The sequence below is a fragment of the Haliotis rufescens genome, unplaced genomic scaffold (assembly GCF_023055435.1).
Source record: "Haliotis rufescens isolate VD_foot unplaced genomic scaffold, xgHalRufe1.0.p SCAF_10, whole genome shotgun sequence".
Lineage (NCBI taxonomy): Eukaryota > Metazoa > Mollusca > Gastropoda > Lepetellida > Haliotidae > Haliotis > Haliotis rufescens.
This window is the reverse complement of record NW_025963780.1, coordinates 1,338,268-1,362,727: the sequence shown is the minus strand read 5'-3', so window position 1 is coordinate 1,362,727 and position 24,460 is coordinate 1,338,268. Positions and strand designations below refer to the sequence as shown.

Genomic DNA, 24,460 nt, shown 5'->3' with positions numbered 1-24,460 from the left:
ATCTCCATCTTCCCTAGGCAAGGGAGTTGACTGACTTTAAACGTCTAGTTTCCAACTGTTTGTCAAACTGAAGCGAGAGATATCTTCCCGAGTCAAGGGTGTTAACTGACAATAAAAGTCCAGTTTCCACATCTTCCCGAGGCAAGAGAGTTAACTGACTATAAAAGTCCAGTTTCCACCCTTGCCGAAATGGGCTGGAATGATGGAGTTATATTTTGGCTTGACTAACGAGTCTTTGCATAGTCCAATCAAAATCGCGTAACGAAATCGACAACAAGTTCGTAAACTGCCATGCAGACGTCGGTCGATTGTAGGATTTGCAAAGCATGTGTACCGACAACCTAGCGCCAACACATATTTTCCAATTCTTGTCAGGTTTTGTAATCAGGGTGCTCCAAGACTTGATGCACTTCGCGAGGTAAGACCCGTTTTATTACAATATACATCTTGATTATCGATCAGATCGTTTTCACTGGGCGACGCCATTATTTTTTAAGCAAATGCAAGTGATATGAGAGGTGGAATCTGATTGGTCAATAGGAGGGACAGAGAAGATACATAACTCGTAATAGCCAATGGTAGCGTTACGATCGAGCCCGGAAATTCCAGCCTAGTTTGGCAAGGGTGGAACCTGGACATTCACAGTCATATAACTCCTTTGCCTCGGGAAGAACTGGACTTTTATAGTCAGTTAAAGCCTTTGTCTCAGGATGATGATTAATCTTTTAAAGTAACGTTAATGTACAAACATGTTTTAATACGCTTTCTGTACAAATCGACCCGAGGGTACCCGGAAAAGATCAAATCCCGGCACCACTGGTTGTCGTAAGAGTCGCCTGATCATATTGTGGATCGGGTGGTCAGGCACAGCGGCCTAGTTAATTGCGTGTCATGTGACATCATGGAGCGCTGCTCTTTCAGGTCACTGGATTGTCTGGTCCAGACTCGAGTATTTACAGGCCTTTGTGGTGGACTGTTTTTTCTGTTTGTTTGTTTTCTAGCAATATTCCAGCTATATGACGGCGGTCTGTAAATAAAAGAGTTTGCACCAGACAATCCAGTGATTGACATCATGAACATCGATCCACACAATTTGGATACGATGACATGCATCAACCAGGTCAGCGAGCCTGACCAACCGATCCCGTTAGTCGCTTCTTACGACAAGAATGGTCGCCTTTTACGGCAAGCATGGGCTGCTGGAGACCTGTTCTTGTCGACTGCAGCGTAAAACAAACGGAACATGTGCAGGGCTTTCTATTGTCATCATCCTTGATGGTGTCCCATGAGGGCGTTCACGACAAGTCGTACCATCCATGGCGCGACATGCCTGTACTGCTACACATTGTCCTGGCTGTACAGCATCCCTGCAAGATATGGATGTGATGCGTTAAGTTAAAAGTGATCGTTCTTGATTTATCAAAATGTTTCTTGTCTTTTTCGCGTACACGTCATCTTGTCACATATTTCTCAGGTACATTTAGGAATTATTTACTGTAAATATATTGCAAGTGGAAGTTGATTGGTTAACCAAGCAATTTTACCATAAACCGAAAAACATTTGGCCACACCCACTATCGGAATACTGTTTCCTGAATGGCTGATAATAAAATGGGCGTGCTGTTGTATCGTTTCACTGATTTTGTGCTGTAGTCTGTGTTCATGATTAAATAGCAGTCTGTGAAGCTAATATTGCTGACGTAAACATTTGTAAGAAAACGATTCAGTGAGCTATTGCGCTTAATGTATGAACGTATTAAGTGATGGCAACAATCTGCAGAACAACTTTGTACTTTCAATATATTTTACGTTTGCTTCATTGAATCAGTAATAGATGGCGACAGCGTTCTTGAAATAATTTGTTTGTTTGTTTGTTTGTTCATCTATTGTTTAACGCCACACAAAGCAATATTCCAGCTATATGACGACCCTCTGTAAATAAACTAGTCTGGACCAGACAATCCAGTTATTGACATTGTGAGCATCGATCTGCGCAATTGGGAAAGGACATGCATCAACCAAGTCAGCGGGCCTGACCACCCGATCCCGTTAGTCGTCTCTCACGACAAGCGTGGGTTACTGAAGACCAATCGTACACGGATCTTCACAGATCCTTGAAATTGCTTTTTTCAAAGTTGTGAACTTAACTCATTCCCTGATTTCTGATGACACTGGGCCTGCGGGGTGAAATGACCTGTCCCAATACACTCTTCAAAAAAGAAACGCTTAAGTAGTATGTAGTTCATTGAACCTAACTACACAAAAAAGGGTATATAAATTTGATATATGTTATTGGAAAATGTTGGCTGTATTGGGATATCATCGCAATGCTACAGCTACAGAGACTGCAGGACGCATCCCTGGTTTGAGGAGGATATCGGACCAAACTGTCAGGAACCATCTTCGCGAGGCTGGAATCCGACCCAGAAGACCAGTTGTCGTCCCTGTCTTGCAACAGATCCATTGACAGCGACGCTTGCGTTGGTGCCATACCTAATAGCCTTGGAATTTGAGAAACTGGAGACGAGTGTGGTTTACCGATGAGTCAGAATTTCTTCTTCAACGGCGAGATGGAAGACAACTTGTTTATCGTCGTCAAAATGAGCGTTTTGTCCCACATTGTGTACGTGAATTCGACAAATTCGGTGGCGGTAGTGTCATGGTGTGGGGAGCCATCTCCTACACCACGAGATCTGACTTCAGGGAAATTTGACAGCAAATAGCTACATGAATCAATTCAAATTCTTCAACCTAACCTTCTTCCAATCATTGACCGCCAGAGGGAGCTGTTTCAACAGGACAACGTTCCACTGCACACAGCTCGTGTCACGGTAGACTACCTTCATAATGCCAACATCAACGACTTGCCGTTGCCATCGAGATCTCCAAATCTCAACCCAATCGAACAACTCTGGGATGAATTCGATCGACGTGTACGTCAACGTCAGAACATGCCACAGATATTCCCACAACTGTCCAACGGGTTACAAGCAGAATGGCGCAGAATTCCGCAGGACAGAACTCGTACACTTATCCAGTCAGTGCCGAGGAGATGAAGAGCCGTGATTGCTGCCCTGGGCGGTCAAACGAGATACTGAGTTCAGCGCAACCTTGTGGCCTTATGTGACATGACAATGAACAGTTTTCAATGCCTTTATACAACGACAATATGTGACTATCGAGCACCAAAATTTCATTTTTGTATCTATGATATTAAATTTAATATATTGGACTTTATTAGGTACAATAAATTTACAAAAAATCTTCCTGTGCGTTTCATTTTTTGAAGAATGTATATTTTGGTATGTGACCTTGGAACCGTCAGCTGGGGATCTTCAGATTGGAATGAGCGTTCGGGTTACACACTGACCTTCAGATTATTGAAAGATAAGCGCTCCTTGTCACGAAAAACGTGTTGCACATGCGACATTGACAACTGCTGGACGTGTCTTCCGTATAAGGGGACAAACAACTTAAGCGATTGTTGGGACAGATGTTGAACAACAATCGGTTGATAACATAGATAAAAACACTCATTTATGATGTTTATAACTCTCATCCACGTCCAATGCGGCTTGTAAATTAAATAAGTTAAAACTTTGGGACGTGTTTTATATTCCATGTTTCCCATCCTGCCTTACCTGTGATGCACGCCGTCATTAGGCAAGGAGTTTGCTCAGAACTTTAATGCTGCATTGTCAAGGCCTGTACACACCTGGACACCCTATCTTATCTGCAATGCACGCCCTCATGAGACGAGGAATTTGACCAGTACTGTAATGCTACATTGTCAAGGCCTGTACACACCTTGACACCCTATCTTATCTGCAATGCACGCCCTCATGAGACGAGGAATTTGACCAGTACTGTAATGCTACATTGTCAAGGCCAATACACACCTGGACACCCTATCTTACCTGCAATACACGCCCTCATGAGGCAAGGAATTTGTTCAGTACTGTAATGCTACATTGTCAAGGCCAATACACACCTGGACACCCTATCTTACTTGCAATACACACCCTCATGAGGCAAGGGATTTGACCAGTACTGTAATGCTACCTTGTCAAGGCCTATACACGCCTGGACACCCTATCTTACCTGCAATGCACGCCGTCATGAAGCAGGCTATCTGTCCAGTGATGTTAGCTCTGACGACATACTTGCTGATGACATCCTTCCTGCTGGGTGCCAGGGCAGTGAGGACGCCCATAGTGACGCCCACAGCACCCAGATGGTTCAGACCACACATGGCATACGTGCTTATAACCTCAGACCGCCTCTGAAATAAAACACGAATCGGGTGTTGACGGAAGCCAGGTTCGTTTATATCCATGAATGGTGGTATATTAATGTGAATGGATTAGAAACAACTGCAAGATCGGTAGTTAGGATTGAAAAAAATATATGAGTGAGTATAGTTTTATGCCGCTTTAGTCAATATTCCAGCACTATCACATTAGTGACAACAGTAGTTTTATGAAACCATTCAGATGCGATCTGTCAAGATATAGTCAAAGTGAGCATTCCTTTATACAGGGCTCTGTTGATCCAACTATACCGCGAGTAGTCCTTTGTACAGGGCTCTGCTAGTCAAGATATACTCACTGTGAGTATTCCTTTATACAGGGTTCTGTTAGTCAAGATACATGTATGTTCACTGTGAATATTCCTTATTCAGGGTTCTGTTAATCAAGACATATTCACTGTGAATATTCCTTTATACAGGTTTCTGTTGATCAAGACATACTAAATGTGAATATTTCTCCATACAGGGTCCTGCTGGTCAAGATATATTCACTGTGAGTATTCCTTTATACAGGGTTCTGTTAGTCAAGATATATTCAATGTGAGTATTCCTTTATACAGGGTTCTGTTAGTCAAGATATATTCACTGTGAGTATTCCTCCAACCAGGGTTCTGTTAGTCAAGATATATTCACTGTGAATATTCCTTTATACAGGGCTCTGTTAGTCAAGATCTATTCGCTGTGAGTATTCCTTTATGCAGGGTCCTGCTGGTCAAGATATACTCACTGTGAGTATTCCTTTATACAGGGTTCTGTTAGTCAAGATATATTCACTGTGAGTATTCCTTTATACAGGGTTCTGTTAGTCAAGATATATTCACTGTGAATATTCCTTTATACAGGGTTCTGTTGGTCAAGATATATTCACAGTGAATATTCCTTTATACAGGGTTCTGTTGGTCAAGATATACTCACTGTGAGTATTCCTCCAATCAGGGTTCTGTTGGTCAAGATATACTGATTGTGAGTATTCCTCCAATCAGGGTTCTGTTAGTCAAGATATACTCACTGTGAGTATTCCTCCAATCAGGGTTCTGTTAGTCAAGATATACTCACTGTGAGTATTCCTTTATACAGGGTCTTGTTAGTCAAGATATACTCACTGTGAGTATTCCTCCAATCAGGGTTCTGTTGGTCAAGATATACTGACTGTGAGTATTCCTCCAATCAGGGTTCTGTTAGTCAAGATATACTCACTGTGAGTATTCCTCCAATCAGGGTTCTGTTAGTCAAGATATACTCACTGTGAATATTCCTTTATACAGGGTTCTGTTGGTCAAGATATACTCACTGTGAGTATTCCTCCAATCAGGGTCCTGTTGGTCAAGATATACTGACTGTGAGTATTCCTCCAATCAGGGTTCTGTTACTCAAGAAATACTCACTGTGAGTATTCCTCCAATCAGGGTTCTGTTAGTCAAGATATACTCACTGTGAGTGTTCCTTTATACAGGGTTTTGTTAGTCAAGATATATTCACTGTGAATGTTCCTTTATACAGGGCTCTGTTAGTCAAGATATATTCGCTGTGAGTATTCCTTTATACAGGGTTCTGTTAGTCAAGATATATTCAATGTGAGTATTCCTTTATACAGGGCTCTGTTAGTCAAGATATTTTCACTGTGAGTATTCCTTTATACAGGTCTCTGTTAGTCAAGATATACTCACTGTGATAATTCCTCCAATCAGGGTCCTGTTGGTCAAGATATATTCACTGTGAGTATTCCTTTATACAGACCTCTGTTAGTCAAGATATTTTCACTGTGAGTATTCCTTTATACAGGGCTCTGTTAGTCAAGATATTTTCACTGTGAGTATTCCTTTATACAGGGCTCTGTTAGTCAAGATATATTCACTGTGAGTATTCCTTTATACAGGGTCCTGTTGGTCAAGATATATTCACTGTGAGTATTCCTTTATACAGGGCTCTGTTAGTCAAGATATTTTCACTGTGAGTATTCCTTTATACAGGGCTCTGTTAGTCAAGATATACTCACTGTGAGTATTCCTTTATACAGGGCTCTGTTGGTCAAGATATACTCACTGTGAGTATTCCTTTATACAGGGCTCTGTTAGTCAAGATATACTCACTGTGAGTGTTCCTTTATACAGGGCTCTGTTAGTCAAGATATACTCACTGTGAGTTTTCCTCCAATCAGGGTCCTGTTAGTCAAGATATACTCACTGTGAGTATTCCTTTATACAGGGCTCTGTTAGTCAAGATATACTCACTGTGAGTATTCCTTTATACAGGGCTCTGTTGGTCAAGATATACTCACTGTGAGTATTCCTTTATACAGGGCTCTGTTAGTCAAGATATTTTCACTGTGAGTATTCCTTTATACAGGGCTCTGTTAGTCAAGATATATTCACTGTGAGTATTCCTTTATACAGGGTCCTGTTGGTCAAGATATACTCACTGTGAGTATTCCTTTATACAGGGTCCTGTTGGTCAAGATATATTCACTGTGAGTATTCCTTTATACAGGGCTCTGTTAGTCAAGACATACTCACTGTGAGTATTCCTTTATACAGGGCTCTGTTGGTCAAGATATACTCACTGTGAGTATTCCTCCAATCAGGGTTCTGTTGGTCGAATCCAGGATGACGTTGCCTCCCTCCCAGTGCCAGCTTCCGTTTGTTGAAGTCACGTACTCTTCCAGATCGACACGGTTCAGCACAAGTTTACCAAACTCACGAAATCCCACAAATGAATTTGCGAATATCTTGATTCCCAGCAGTTCGCCCATCTTGAAGAGATCTGAACTCGAGAACCCCATGAGGTAGGTCAGTGGGTAGAAAAGGTAGGAACAAATCAGCTGAAACACAGACAGATATAACATCTGTGTATATGGTTAGCTAAAACATAGATAGATAAGCATCTGTATTTGCATACAACATGTTATCACTATCGGTAACAGAATCTGGAAGCATGTGGCCGTTTTCTGAAAGTAAGCTGACTAAAGAGCAAGTAAAGGTGAATTGCGATTTTTTTGCGAATATCAATTTTCCTAATTACATCAAGTAAAATCCCGACGGTGAAAAATCACAACATTGCTAGAAAGTATTTTAATGTCCAAGGGAAAGTGCTGAAATCCCACGCTCCGTAATCGGATTCCAAAACAGCAGTGCAGCGGTGCATGACAAATGTTTTCATTGGCTGATACGTAGATTTAGTTGCAGTGACTATCTATTGTATATGAGGTGAAATCGGGATTAACGTCGCGTTCAAGATTATTGTACTAATATGCGGCGTGGCTGACGGACTGTGTGGCTGCATGTACTTGTGCGGGCTAATGACAGTTATATGGTGCTAGCCCATTGAGATAACACGGTTTAACGTGGATGTCCGATTTCCAGCATATGTGATAAACCTCAGAGTTGTAATATTGACAAGAGTAAAGCAACACATTGGTTTCCTTCATAAAGAGGTGCCAGACAAGGATGCCCTTTAAGCCCTTATATATTTTTTTTATATTTTTTGCTGAAGTGATAGATATTAAAGTTAGAAATAATTTGGTTATTCGGGCAGTCAGAATTGGGGATAAGGAATTGAAAGGAGTTTAATTTGCAGATTATACAAATTTGACAGTTAAGATTTTGAGCTTAGTAACGAAAGCAGTTGAATTTTATAATAACTCGCAAAACATAACAGGCTTGAAGATAAATGTGAAAAAGAGTAGTGTTATACCAATTCAGAATCCCCTCTTATCAACAGGAGTAAATGGAATTTGTACACTGGCAACTGAAAGTCTTAAACCTCAAATTTTAAAAATAAAGAAAAAAATCCAAATTTGATCAAAAAGGAATTAATCACATTTTGGAAGAATTTTTCTATCTAAAGGGTAAGGTTGTTCAAAAAAAGTTTACCAAAGTAGCATGATGTAAGTGCCATCAAAATTATGGAAAGAAATCAATTTTGAATTTATTTGGAATTACAAAAAAGAAAAACTGAAACAAACAGAAATGATAAAGTCAAAGGAACGTGGTGGAGCTTCGGCTTCGGTCTGGATTCTTTTCTTCCAGCGGCTTTTGGAAGTTGATACCAGATTTGTGTTTTAATAAAGTGGGAGGACTAAGTCTTCCATTTCCTTTGAGATGTAATTATGATGTTAATAACCTTAATATTTTTTTACCATCAATTTATAAATCAATGCTGTTGCTGGGTTTATATTGCAGAAATAGAAAATGATTTTTAACCAAGAATCTGGAATTGTTAGAGATTTGTTAGATGATAGTTGAAGGTTAATGACACGACAAGAACTGCAAGAGGCATATAATCTGAATATAACCAATAGATATTATAATAATATTACAAGGGGTTTTCAAAGATGAAGTGGGTGCAATATGAATTACCCTTATAGACAACGAATTCGGTTTTTGTTTGATGCTCCCCCAGAGCTGCAGGGCAAGATCATAAACGAACATATAAAGTCTAAACATTTTTATTCAATTCTGATGGGAAAGAAAATCACTATGCCTTATAAGTTTGTTGATTGATCAAAGGTCGGCAAGATATATACTTTTATTATAGATCTGCCACTATAAGATGAAGGAATTGCAGTTTAAGATTATACGTATCATTGATTCGTGTAAAAAGTGGATTTTAAGCTCATTATACATGTAAGTGAAACACCAGATTGTGATGTTCGTGAACAGAAGATGATATGATCCATTACTTTTTTGGCTGCAGTAATGTTGCTGAAATGATGAAAATAGTATGAAACATTCCTTAATAAGTATACAAAACAACCTCTTTCGATCAATTATTAATTGTGTTTTTTAATGAGATAATATTGATCCTGTATTTGAATTTCTGAACCTTCGTGTAAAATATTTTATATATTAGTCTCTGAATACACAATGCCATTAAGAAAGTGGTCAAATGTATTGATGGTATATTTAGGATAACACTTTCTTAGTAAAGTACAGATTCTCGTACTTTTTTGGGTTGAGTCTCGTCCCTTACTCTGGCAAGTGTGGGTTCGAATCCCGGACGGGACTCAACCCCCAAAAGGCATTCAAATGAATTACCGTAAATGAGACGTCATGGAAACCGGCCCTTTCTCCGAGCCACAGCATGGTCGTGTCAATGAAGTGTATGACGGCGATGAAGATGATCTGGTTGACCACGATGGTGGCGACAAGCTTTATGCCATCAACTGCTCCCACTGACAACGCCTCCACCACGTTCCGGAACTTGCTAAAAAAGTTAATAACGTTGTGGTCTATCGGTAACGGCCATCACGAACACAATCTTCCAAAAACGGTACATGTGTGATTGTTTGTATAGCGTAACGACCCAACAATACTTCTGCTATACGACGGTAGAGAAATGCATGAACATTCAAAACCGACCTCAGAGCAGCAGCATACATTACAATTAACACTCACTCATCAGAAAGCAAGAGATTCATCTACCTTGTCTTGATAGTGTAGGCATCCTTGGGCTTAATCTTGGTCCAGCGCGTCTCAGGTACCGTGAGTTTGGCCATGGCCAGAGCAGCAGGAGCAGACATGATGGAGGCAGCAAGAAGGTGATTTGCCGGAGCCTGGAGACACAGAGCAAGAGGAACACCGTGGAACAACGCAAGGCCATGTTCTGACATTTGAACAAATAAATACAGTAGTAAATGCAATATATGGCGACAAAATATCTACTGTGATACAATGACTTCCACATTGTTGTATTATCGAGGTCAAAATGCAGAGGGTCATTGTTATGACATTTGAAAACAGTAGTAAACATCACATTGAATATCACGACTAAAACTACATAGGTTTCATGTCCTAAATGGCATCATTAGACAACGAAATACGGACACTGTGATAGTTGTTTTACGGCTACAAAGCTGTTAACATTGTCATGGTTAAACTGTCTTTTTTTAGGGATATACAATAAACTACGGTTATTACGAACTCAAAGGGACTACGAATTTAGTTCGTTATAACCGTAGTTCGTTATAAGCATATATAGAGCATAACTACAGCAAATAGTCGGGACCAAAAAAAGTGAGTTCGTTATATCCGTCCGTTCGTTATAAGCGTGTTCGTTATAACCGTGGTTTACTGTACAAAAAATAATAAGGGCGGTGGGGTAGCCATGTGTTTGATTTCCCACAAAAGCATTATAAGTGAAATCCCTTTTTTTGTGTCCCCCGTCGTCATATTGAAGGAACATTGCTGGAAGCTGCTTCACTCACTCACTCACACACAGTAAGTGCAAAAGAAGTTGCTGAAGATATCCTTGGTCATACTATTAAGATTGGCGGCTATATGACGGCGGTCTGTAAATAATCGAGTCTGGACCAGACAATCCAGTGATTAATATCATGAGCATCGATCCACGCATTTGGGATAGATGACATGCATCAACCAAGTCAGCGAGCCTGACCACCCGATCCCGTTAGTCGTCTCTTACGACAAGCATAGTCGCCTTTTACGGCAAGCATGGCTTGCTGAAGACCTATTCCACCCCGGAATCCTCACGGGTCTACTATTAAGAAGAGTCCAAGTACATCGTCAGTCTCCAGCATCAGTAATACCAGCTGTTTTGTTTGTTTGTTGTTTAACGCACTCAGCATTATTCCAGCTAAATGACGGCGGTCTGTAAATAATCGAGTCTTGACCAGACAATCCGGTGATTAATATCATGAGCATCGTTCCACGCCATTGGGATACGATGACATGAAGTAATGCTAGCAATGGAGTGTTGCAGCTGAATTCCTTCATGAGATCACCGAGTGCTGCCATCAGCAGTTGATCAAGCGTACATCTTTTGTTTTGTTTGTTTGTTGTTTAACGCCGTAACGGTATGTACATAATCGAGTCTGGACTAGTCAATCCAGTGATTGGCATTATGAGCTTCGATCCACGCAAATGGGATACGATGACATGCATGAACCAAGTCAGCGAGCCTAACCACCCGATCCAATTAATCGCCTCTTACGACAAGCATAGTCGCTTTTTACGCCAAGCATGGGTCGCTGAAGACCGATTCTGCCCCGGATCTTCACGGGTCAAGCGTATGTCTATATTTTGTGGTATGACAGTTTTATTTAAACATTAACACAGTTCTAAATGCAACAATGTGTTTAATTCTATTTCAAAGGGGGGTGTTCCATCTCTGAAAGATCTCGAGTAATTAGTAAGGTAATATGTGAATATTCGGAATCGTTTTTGCTGTTAGGAATAATGTACCTTCATAGTTGAAAATGATTTGCAGATATATGACGTCAACGCCAGAGAATAACCAGTATCGATTATCCACCGAAAGAGATAATTCCATTATTGAAAATCAATGATGACACCAGGTATTCGCGAAACGGGGAAGCTTGCCCTTCCCGAAAAAATAACCTGCGGTTTTGATAATTATACTTTCGTATTCAAACAGTGTGCGGTGGTTTGGATTTAATATTATATCTCAATCCGGACATTTACGAAGTGATCACTATCAACTCCACGCATTTGTCTGACGACCCGTGAAGATTCCGGGGTAGAATAGGTCTTCAGCAACCCATGCTTGCCGTAAAAAGTGACTATGCTTGTCTTAAAAGGCGACAAACGGGATCGGGTGACTTGGTTGATGCATGTCATCGATCCCAATTGCGTGGATCGATGCTCATGATATTAATCACTGGATTGTCTGATCCAGACTGGATTATTTACAGACCGCCGTCATATAGCTGGAATATTGCTGAGTGCGGCGTTAAACAACAAACCAACCAACCATTAGTCTGACAATGTCCTTTTATTAAATCTTGAATATGAATATGAATATGAAAATATGAATTTTTTTTCATCGGAATGGAAAATACAAAAGTTAAAATCAGCCACATGGATATGGCTGTGACATATTTGGGACAATGATGCTGTGTCAATGGCACGTAATGACGTCATTAAAAATTGAATGGCGCCATATGGTTCAACGACAATTGAATCGCGTTGTTACAAGGAATTGTAAAATATGTTAAAACCTTTGTGTCCATTGAAGCCCGAATATTACGGTTTTCAAATCTAGGACGAGCTTAAAACTTTGCTTTATCACGTTCATGCCGAACACGGTTCTACTTACGCCAAAGCTTGTAAGCATCCCAAACACACTCCCAGCAATACTAGAAAACCCCGCCACCATGATGGCGTGCATCTCGGATGACGTCATGATGCTCAGGAATGGTTTCACGGGTATGGGTGCTTCTGGCTGCAATACAGTGGAACAAACAAACCTCAACCCAATCCAATCCAACTTTCCTCATTTGATATTCTGCCAAGCCTGAGTCAGGAAAGTAAATTAAAATGAGACAACCCTTTATATAGTCATCAGACATCCTTGCTAAACGAGAGTTCTATATACGATTCCAAATGTACTATAAGTATGTGTTTATGAATTACTGTCGAGTAGTGATGATAAAAGATGTTCGCGAAAAGGTGAGCGTATCTTGACCCAGAGGGGCACAACCACAATGACATGCAAAGAAGGCAAGTCAACGGTTCATCTGAAAACACAGGCCGCGCTCAGCAATATTCCAGCCATATGACGGCGGTCTGTAAATAAACGAGTCTGGTCCAGACAATCCAGTGATTCACATCATGAGCATCGATCCATGCATTTGGGATACGACGCCATGCATCAACCGAGTCAGCGAGCCTGACCACCCGACCCCGTTAGTCGCCTCTTACGACAGGCATAGTCGCCTTTTACGGTAAGCATGGGTTGCTGGAGACCTATTTCGTGACAGTTGAATGTTTAATACAGTGGTGTCGGCAGGATGACATGGTAATGTGACTGTTAAACGTTCTATTGCCTCCTAGGCACCTTGGGCTGTATACTCCCCAGGGAGCTGAAAATGAAATTCGAGTGCACACTGATCCATTCACCCAGCTAATGATAATGTAGCGTCCTGAGCATTCAAATGTTCATGGATTCTGACGCATCAGTTATGTACTTATTATCATGAACATAACAAACGTTAACAGCATCAAACTCACGGGACCAAGAAAAATGTTGAATGCAGCGTTCACGGATTCAATAGGACTTGTGCCGAGACAGGAGGTCAGCAACCATCCAAAGTTGGCCACAAACGCCTGGAGAACCCCGTAATGGTACAACACATTCACTGTGGCGCTCATTGTGATCACCAGCGGCATTGCCTGAAAACAGCCATTAATTAGCAACGGTTAGCCCCCCGATGTCGTTAGTCATTGTTATCAGTGGGTTAAACAATGTACATTGTAACAAGTGCATTGGAGAATTAGTGATGTCATGTGATGTTTGTTGTTTAACGCCGCATTCAGCAATATTCCAGCTATATGACGGCGGTCTGTAAATAATCGAGTCTGGATCAGACAATCCAGTGATTGACATCATGAGCATCGATCCACGCAATTGGGATACGACGCCATGCATCAACCAACCATCGGACCAAGGTCTTCGGTGTGACGAGAGAATATTTTAACCACTTGGCTACTCCACCGCCAGGGATATTCGATGACTGTCATGCAATAAACTGACGAATTCCAATATATGCAAACACATTTACTTCAAGATTAAACTTATGGTCAGAACAACGTTTCTGTGTTTATTCGTGCCAGATAATTCCCAGGGATTACTCAGGGATGTGGACGTTGTCCCTCAGTGTTTGCGTCACTTCAAGAATGCAATCCTGTGAAAAGCGTATGAACGTCGAAATGTGTCGTTGAAAATCTCTCGTTCAGTATAGTGTAAGCTTCACATTAAAGCATTTCGTACGTTTATCATACCGCGGCGCAGTGGATACAGGGTCCCTCCTCTTCCCCGAAATAACACAAGGTCAGGTATAGGAGATGAAAGCAATTGGTAAATGTAAGATACTAAATTTACATCTGAGACTAAGATGTTGAAGAAGGTAGAACTATTTGGAGTAGACATAAAACTACTCTATACTCACGGCAAACACAAACTTATGGTCTCTGTAGGATTGACCAAACACAAATGCAGAGCCCTTGTCCGTATGTTTCAAAAATTCTTCAATTCTTTCTCCAAGCCAGTAGAATATTCTGTAGCCTGAACTTGTTCGTAATATCAAAAAGGCAAAGAGGAACTGAGTGCCAATTCCCCAGAATACTGCATGCCAGTTTACCTGAACAGACAAAAATATGTGAGTGGGTCAGTATCGTTTTACGCCGCTTTTAGCAATAGTCCGGCAGTATCACGGCGGGGGTCACAAGAAATGAGCTTCACACTTTATACACATGTGGGGAATCGAACCCAGGACTTCGGCTTGACGAGCAAACGTTTTAACCGGCTACCACACCTCCCCAGACACAAAAAAACAATTTAACGCAAGTTGTTGCTGAAACTGGTCCAGTTGTCGGGATGATGATCCGTGACTATATACTTAAAGAGATATACTTAAAGTTGCCATAGGTTTCATCCAACGTCCTGCTGATACAACATGATAGAATTCAAGTATCATTCGAAACGGCGATAACGCCCGTTGTCTTTCTGGTACTGATTCACACTGTACCTTCCTCGTCAAGTGTGTTTCTTAACCAGGTTTATGATTCTTGTTCTGTCTGTACCGTAGTCAAAGTGATAAACGTCACATGGATTTCAACCCACCGTACTTCACACAATTATCACATAAATTCATTCTTGCGTTAGTTCAAGCATTACAAAAATTGAAGTAGCCGCTCAGATTATCACAAATTGTTAATTGTTAATTAAGAAGCTGATAAAGGAGGCGTTTTAATAATTTTGAACATTATTTATTACCAAAAGCTCTCATTAGATATCTTAAAAGATGAATCTCACCTCACTCATTACGTATTTAGTGATGAAAGGCTATATTCATGTCCAACAACAACAGGTAAATAGTACCCTTCATGCCGGACACATATTTATCTCATCTTGTGACCTGACCTCATCCACTCGATCAGGAACATGCTCTATGAATATGTGGCAGTGAATCGTCTGAATTGAATTACTTACTCTATCCGGATGCTTTGAGATGATGAAACCAACGACGATGAAGAAGGCGAGACCTCCCACTGATACGAGGTTCCTTGGACAGGACTGGACCGCCATGTAGGATGCAACAAATATCACCATAGCAACATATAGCATCCTGAAGAAGAAGATATCCACAAAATCACATTTTCCTTGGCTATGTTGTGATCTGAGTTTGTTATTTGAGTATTCGATCTGCTATGTGCAAACGAACACAGAATATGACATTAAACACGCTGCCTTTTACAACATCGGGCGTTGACAATATAAAAAAGATTCTTACATGAGACAGGTGGAAGTCGGACGTGATGACAACGGAATCCGTCTTTGAACACAATACACTCCCGCACAAATAGAAGCAAGTATGCAAAGGACTTCTTTGCGGCGTTCTACGCATCGGTCACTTACATTGGACACAGACAACCATATATTCTGCAGGGAGCTTTTTTTTATACATTAATCAAGGTTGAGACATATTGTATTTATGAATATACAACAGACCACTGGCAAATGCAAGCCACTTCAATGTGACGTCAAGGAGGGACCATTTTGATTTTTGGCGGGGATGGGTGTTCTGCTGAGGTCCTAATACGGAACTGTTGAGTTGCAATATCTTGTGATGTGATCATGTGGTTTTAGATAAATTGATCATACAGTTCATTTAAAAAAACAACATTAACATCTTGTGATAGAAGTGATGGGAACACATCTGTTGAGCCCATTAATACTACTTTAGACTTTGACAAGGTGCCCTACGTACCTGGGGAAATAACATACCATCCTATTCTTCTTGTCAAGGCCTGTGCAAAGAGGGTGAAAAACATACCACCTTAATCGTTTTGGTTTTGGTTTGGTTTGTTGTTTTGCGCCCCACTCAGCAATATTCCAGCTGTATAACGGCGGTCTGTAACCAGACAATCCAGTGATTGGTGTCATGAGCATCGATCCATGCAAATGGGATCGATGACATGCTTCAACCAAATCAACGAGCCTGACTACCGGATCCCGTTAGTTACGACAAGCATAGTCACCATTTATGGCAGGAATGGGTTGCTGAAGACCTATCCTACCCCGGATATTCCGGTCCATTGTCAAGCCCAACATGAATGTGGAGAAGGTGCATACCTTTCCATCTTATTATCCCCCTCCACGAAGTGATACGGGGAATAAAGGAACGGAATTCCCCCGTCCGTCCTTCCGTCTTTTTGTTCGCTTCTTATATTAAAGGCGACTGACTTTCTCAGGAACTATTTAAGTTAAAAAAATGGAACTTATAGCACTGGTCATGATTTTGAAATGAGTTTGAAAAATTGGTGTCTTAAATTCATTTGTTAACATGTTATGGCCCTTGCTCTGTGCTTTTCAACTAAGTGCATAGTGTCTGCAGTGTGGACAAATTTTCTCACAAACTACTAATGTTACAAGGTTATCTAAGAGATACTTGTTAAGAATTGCTTAAAAAATTGGTGCCGTAAATTATTTTGCCAGAGTTAATTCGCTTGTTACATATTTTTAGCAAACACAGTTACCACACTTGATCAATGTTGTTTTACACAGTGCAGTGTCTGCAATGGGAACAAGTTTTCTCAGAAACTACCGAAGTTTGCTTATCTAAGAGAAACTGATCAAGACTGAGTTCGAGAATTGAATACTTTTTTTTCCAGAGCAGGGGACTTTTGTGTTTATTAATTTTACATTTAGTCATTTTTTATGATACCATAAAGCGACCATTGGCCCTATCTCTTCTTATTTTTTTATAGGACTCTTTTTATAGTTTATATTCAACAAACAGAATTTTAATGCGGGGATAGTGATAACGCTGTTTATTGGCTTCTCTTGTCAAACCGTATGACGAGAAAGTTAGAAGTATACGAATTTATTCATCTTGACAAGCCCAATGTTGAGTAGAGGAGAAGGTATCATGTTATTCCTCTTGACGAGCCCAATATAGAGAAGGTGAGAGGCATACCGTCTTATTTCTCATGTCAAGCCTTATATAGAGAAGTTGAAAGGCTTATATTACCATCATATTTCTCATGTCAAGCCTTATATAGAGAATAGGAAAGGCTTACCATCCTATTTCTCATGTCAAGCCTTATATAGAGAAGTTGAAAGGCTTACCATCCTATTTCTCATGTCAAGCCTTATATAGAGAAGTTGAAAGGCTTACCATCATATTTCTCATGTCAAGCCTTATATAGAGAATAGGAAAGGCTTACCATCCTATTTCTCATGTCAAGCCTTATATAGAGAAGTTGAAAGGCTTACCATCCTATTTCTCATGTCAAGCCTTATATAGAGAAGGTGAGATCCTTACCATCTTATCCCTCTTGTCAAGGAAGGATACGTCTGAAAGCTGTCTTGTCCTTTCCTTGGACATACATTGAGGCACCGACGTATCCGTGTCCAGAAGTTCACCTTAACGATGACAAGAAGAAGGAATATTGTTCCTATCAGCAACCTCACTGATCCTTCGTCACCGAAGGAGTGGTACATGCTGAAGCCGAAGTAGACGAGGTATGCCATCAATAACACAGCATACAGTATAGCTTTCAGTAGCCTTTTCTGCCTTATAATCCTTGCCCACAACGATAACCTGCTGCGATTAATCACTCCGCCAATTTCTAGGTAATACTCGCGATATTCTTCTTCGTCGTTGTTGACGTCATTACTGACGTCATTGTTGACGTCAATGGGGAATGTTGACAGCGTTGTTTCCTCCAGGTCATCATAATCGTAGTTCTGAAACTAGAGATACATGTATATGTACTGAGTGTGTGTTTCTTGTTTAACGACCCACTCAGCATTATTCAACGTACGATGACGGAGGTCTGCGTATGTTCGTGGTTGATATTATGAGCAAGGATCCACAACGTCAGGGTTCGATTACACGCTATCAAGTCACCGAACCTGACCACCCGACTCATTAAGTCACCTCTAACGCCCAGCTGAGCTTGCTGGGGACCTTTTTTTGAATGTTTGTTTGTTTTTTGTTGTTTAACGCCGCATTCAGCAATATTCCAGCTAATGACGGCGACCTGTAAAATAATCGAGTCTAGACCAGACAATCCAGTGATTGACATCATGACCATCGATCCACGCAATTGGGATCGATGACTTGCATCAACCAAGTCAGCGAGCCTGACCACCCGATCCCGTTAGTCGCCTTTTACGACAAGCATAGTCGCCTTTTACGGCAAGTATGGGTTCCTGAAGACCTATTCTACCCCGGAATCTTCACGGGTGTTTTTATTGAATGAGGAGATGTAATCATGTATATTTTATTGAATGAGGAGATGTAATCATGTATATTTAATGTACTTGCTTTATGGGTATTAAACTGGAAAAAACCTGTCGGTTGGTGGGGACAAAAAGCAATTCAATTTCTTTTTTTTGTAGTTTTCTCCTTCACTTCAGGTTGACTGGTAAAAAAATGATATAAATTGTTTAATGTGGAAGGAGAGCCTGCAACAGTGTTCTTGCTTTAGGTAAAGCAGACCTGTCGAATCAAGCGGGAATACTGTTGTGCATCTGTGCATTCTACCAATTTATTGAACAACAAACTATATTTTGACTCCCCGGTTTAAGAACCGTGAAGATCCGGGGTAGAATAAGTCTTCAGCAACACATGCTTGCCGTAAAAGGCGAATATGCATGTCGTGAGAGGCGACTAACCGGATCGGGTGGTCAGGCTCGCTGACTTGGTTGATGCATGTCATTGATCCCAATTGCGTGGATCGATGCTCATGATGTCAATCACTGGATTGTCTGGTCCAGACAATTTACAGACCGCCGTCACATAGCTGTAATATTGCTGAGTGCGGCGTTAAACAAACAAACAAACAAACAAAATTACTGAAATTCCTGCATTCGGATTAACTGAATTGATCACGCGTATTGCTATCATTTTCCAATGAAAGTGAAAAGTTAAACCACGCCCATGGCCACTAAGCTACTTTCGCCATGGCGGAATGTCGGGGAATCCCAATAACAGTCAAGGTAATTGCCTTTCGGGTTAACTGAATCGGGGTGGTCGGGTAGCCTAGTGGTTAAAGCGTTCGCTCGTCACGCCGATGACCCGGGTTCGATTCCCGACATCGGAACAATGTGTGAAGCCCATTTCTGGTGTTCCCCGCAATGATATTGCTGGAATGTTGCTAAAAGCGGCGTAAAACCATACTCACTCACTTAACTGAATCATCGTTCACAGGACGTTCTACCGAAATTCGTGCATATTCATCGTCGAAAGCATTTTTCTAGGCAGTAGTACGAGAAGAAATGAAACAGCAAGCGTGTGCAAGCGTGTCTTTTTCGCTCGCCTCGGTTCCACAAATTTCATATCTTCGGGTTTTATTTCTAACCCGCATTTTTCCAACTTTGTCTTCCCTTTCTGAGGGAAATAATGTTTGAATCTGGCGGTTTTAATTACTGACGATGTCATTTGAAACAGCCGCATTCTCACTGACATATTTGTTCCGGTTCGTTACAGTCTGACTGTTGCAGTTCTTCTCGCCACTTGTCTTGATTGACAGGTCATATGGACGTTGTTTAATACAACTCTAGTTGATTGGCTGGTGACTTTGTGGGTGTGTCAAATTATGTGCATAAATTAAACAATCATCTTTATCATGTCACGCCACAGTATGTGTTCCCTCGACCACGTGGTCCTACAGAAATATACATGAAATAGACACGTGTCATCACGCATAGCTTGACTTTTTGTTGAAAAAAAGATTAATCTGTTCCTGAAATTAGTCAATAAACAAATTATGTTTTACAAAAACAGAACATTGATCGCTGATCATGCTGGTTGCCCTGACATATACATATTCAATAAAATAAAGTTGCGAAAACATGTGTTAGCCGAAATGTGAGCAAAATTATCATAATGAATATTCATGAACAATTCATTCGCAACGCGGTTGATTTGCCGGTTAAAAAATAATATTTATACACTGTCGCTTGATTTTAACAGGAACCTGGGACTTGTCTCAAACCCACTTATGGCCTCGCGTATTTGGGTGACTGTGTGTGTACTTGTAGTTCACTTCTCTATATGTTTGTTCATGAGCGTTTTCATGTAAATGTTCGTGCGAATGTCTGTGTACGTGTGCGCGCGTGTGTGTACGTGTGCGCGCGTGTGTGTACGTGTTCGCGCATGTGTGTACGTGTTCGCGCGTGTGTGTGCGCGTGTGTGTACGTGTTCGCGCGTGTGTGTGCGCGTGTATGTACGTGTTCGCGCGTGTGTGTACGTGTGCGCGCGTGTGTGTACGTGTAGGCGCATGTGTGTGCGCGTGTGTGTGCGTGTGCGCGCGTGTGTGCACGTGTGCGCGCGTCTGTGTACGTGTTCGCGCGTCTGTGTACGTGTTCGGGCGTGTGTGTACGTGTTCGCGCGTGTGTGTACGTGTTCAGGCGTGTGTGTACGTGTGCGCGCGTCTGTGTACGTGTTCGGGCGTGTGTGTACGTGTTCGCGCGTGTGTGTACGTGTTCGGGCGTGTGCGTGTGTGTACGTGTTCGCGCGTGTGTGTACGTGTTCGGGCGTGTGTGTACGTGTTCGCGCGTCTGTGTACGTGTTCGGGCGTGTGTGTACGTGCGCGCGCGTCTGTGTACGTGTTCGCGCGTCTGTGTACGTGTGCGCGCGTGTGTGTACGTGTTCGGGCGTCTGTGTACGTGTTCGGGCGTGTGTGTACGTGTTCGCGCGTCTGTGTACGTGTTCGGGCGTGTGTGTACGTGTTCGCGCGTCTGTGTACGTGTTCGGGCGTGTGTGTACGTGTTCGCGCGTCTGTGTACGTGTTCGCGCGTCTGTGTACGTGTTCGCGCGTGTGTGTACGTGTTTGCGCGTGTGTGTACATGTACGTGTGACGTGTCCATGTACGTTTACGTGTCGCGGTGCGTGTGCATGTTCATTGTCGTGTCCCGGTCCGTGATGGTTCGTGAACGTGTTCTTATCTTGCGTGTGCATCTACTTGCATTTGTGAGTTAGGACTTCACAAAACTCCCTTCTCTCTACTCTCTCATAACTTACACGCCCAGGTTATTCTCGGCCCAGATCTGTAGCCGGTCGTGAGGAAGACTGAATGTGCAGTAACAATAAAATTCAATCCAAATTGACCTTCACATACATATTCTTGTTCCAGCTTACCTTGTGTTTGTCAGAGTTTTCAGTCTGAAGTTCATTGTCTCCTTCTGCTATGGACATATTGACGTAAGCAGGAGGGGCTCCTATATCCTCAGGATGAGAGATGCGTTAGCCTACAAGTATTAGTGCAGTAAGGGTTACGTTTTGGCGCTTGTTTTCCTACGTTATTGAGAAGTGATTTCACAAGAACCGGAGATGTTTGAAATAATATAACGTACTATGCATTTGATGACTCAATAATATGTTTTTCCTGAAAGCCAATTGGAATTTAGTTATTATTTCGTGTATCTTTAAAAGTACACGACGTGTCTGTCATCTAATATCATATATCATCTGCGATGATGGATGGGAGCACAACATATATTAATGTAGCAGTAATGTACATGACTGAGTGTTAGAAACTGAAAAGGTATATAGCCTTATATCTGCGCACTTTGAAACTCTAAGGCTACCAGATGCGGATCCAGGGTATTGGACAAGCTGGGACGCACACTCAACCAACGTCACTAAGTTTGTTATTTCTTTGTTGTTTAACGCCCCACTCAGCAATATTCCAGCTGTATAAGGGCGGTCTGTAAATAATCGAATCTGGACCAGACAATCCAGTGATTGGTGTCATGAGCATCGATCCATGCAATTGGGATCGATGACATGCTTCAACCATAACGAGCCTGACTGCCTGATCCCGTTAGTTACGACAAGCATAGTCACCATTTACGGCAGGAATGGGTTGCTGAAGACCTATTCTACCCCGGATCTTCCATTATCAAGCCCGACATGAATGTGCAGAGAAGGTGAAAAACTTACCACCTTATTCGTTTTGGTTTTGGTTTGGTTTGTTGTTTTACGCCGCACTGAGCAATATTCCAGCTGCATGACGGCGGTCTGTAAATAATCGAATCTGGACCAGACAATCCAGTTATCGACATTATGAGCATCGATCCACGCAATTGGAATTCGATGACATGAATTAACCAAGTTGCCTCTTACAACAAGTATAGTCGCCTTTTACGATAAGGATGGGTTGCTGAAGACCTATTCTACTACAAGTCACTAACAGAAAATAAACATATGAAATATTAAGATCATCGTGGTAGGGGTTCGGACCAGGATACGCCCTGCAACGTGTACGACGTTTAACCTGACACGTGTGGCCTGTAACACGAAATGTCTGTCATTTCATAATGCTTTAGTGGGCTGACATTTATGAGCCGCAAATGATGCCATGTCTCGAAAGAGGATCCCTAGACAATGCTGGTAGACATGTGATGGGCAACACAACCAGAGCGTGCATAACATGACACCAGCTATACAGCTTCGTCATTCCGATATGACAGACTCCTCTAGCCTTACTTCAAGTATGTACTGAATGGTGAGTCGTCCATTGGTGTATAGTAATTCTATCCTAATAATAGGCAAGTTTAGAGTGAGTGAGTGAGTGAGTTGGGTTTAACGCCGCTTTTAACAGTATTCCAGTTATATCACGGCGTGTCAGCTTAATGTGGGAGGAAAGCCCGAAGTGATGCAGGTCTTAGACGTTTACCACGTCGGTGAAACCCACGAGCACGGGTATGGTGCTGACAAACCTAGAAACATAATCAGGGCGAACCGGGATTCGAACCCACACTCATAGGTTTCTGGCGTGCCCAAGGGACGCAACTCTGCACAGCGAATCGTGCCGCCTTAGACGACAGGGCCACCCGTGCCCCCGGCAAGTTTAGATAAATGGACAGTACAAGGACGCCAGTTCTTTTTTTTTTTGGAACAACCTGTTCTTATTATTTATATAATCAATAAATTATGATTTAAACTAATAATTTTTGCCTTAGAGAGCTTTGGAAGTCTAGCTTCTTCAGTCTTATGACAGAGCGTCTACCCAGAGAGTACAGCAACACGCTTTGCTATGGCGTACAGCTATGGTTGGATGATGTGATCCAGACTCACACAGTAAATAAACCTGCCTATGTTTCATATACTTAATTAGTCCTTTCCTTGTTAACATCATTACTTGTGCTGAATGTGTCCACGGGTAATTTTAAAGTAAGGGACAGTTGCTGCAAAACTGCGGTTGGTGTGTTTCGCTACCTGTACTCGAATATCGTGCTGAGGAGTGAGTGAGTCGGTGAGTTTGATTTTACGCCGCTTTTAGCAATATTACAGCAATTTCGCGGCGGGGGACACCAGAAATGGGCTTCACACATTGTACCCATTTCGGGAATCGAACCCGGGTCTTCGGTGTGACGAGCGAACGGTTTAACCACAATGCCACCCGACCGCCCCTCGTGCTGAGGAGTGAGTGAGTATGGTTTTATGCCGCTTTTAGCAGTATTTCAGCAATATCACGGCGGGGGACACCAGAAATGGGATTCACACATTGTACCCACGTCGGGAATCGAACCCGGGTCTTCGGCGTGGCGAGCGAACGGTATAACCACAAAGCTACCCGACCGCCCCTCGTGCTGAGGAGTGAGTGAGTGAGTATGATTTTACGCCGCTTTTAGCAATAGTCCAGCAATATCACGGCGGGGGACACCAGAAATGGGATTCACACATTGTACCCATTTCGGGAATCGAACCCGGGTCTTCGGCGTGGCGAGCGAACGGTATAACCACAAAGCTACCCGACCGCCCCTCGTGCTGAGGGGTGAGTGAGTGAGTATGATTTTACGCCGCTTTTAGCAATAGTCCAGCAATATCACGGCGGGGGACACCAGAAATGGGATTCACACATTGTACCCACGTCGGGAATCGAACCCGGGTCTTCGGCGTGGCGAGCGAACGGTATAACCACAAAGCTACCCGACCGCCCCTCGTGCTGAGGAGTGAGTGAGTGAGTATGATTTTACGCCGCTTTTAGCAATAGTCCAGCAATATCACGGCGGGGGACACCAGAAATGGGATTCACACATTGTACCCACGTCGGGAATCGAACCCGGGTCTTCGGCGTGGCGAGCGAACGGTATAACCACAAAGCTACCCGACCGCCCCTCGTGCTGAGGAGGATAGATAAATTATGTTTTTTGTCC

General features: G+C 42.2%; 1 protein-coding gene across 1 annotated transcript; it reads right to left on the bottom strand.

The window, feature by feature from the left end:
- Window positions 1-1,241: 1,241 nt before the first annotated feature.
- Window positions 1,242-17,836, bottom strand: LOC124145426 (solute carrier family 28 member 3-like; the record flags this gene model as incomplete). The annotated part of the gene is made up of 10 exons (XM_046515189.2): window positions 1,242-1,367; window positions 4,102-4,282; window positions 6,870-7,127; window positions 9,343-9,511; window positions 9,730-9,860; window positions 12,383-12,508; window positions 13,297-13,458; window positions 14,235-14,426; window positions 15,278-15,413; window positions 17,613-17,836. Coding segments are annotated over 10 exons (1,608 nt in total), but the record flags the coding sequence as incomplete, so codon positions are not given.
- Between the last annotated feature and the right edge of the window lie 6,624 nt (window positions 17,837-24,460).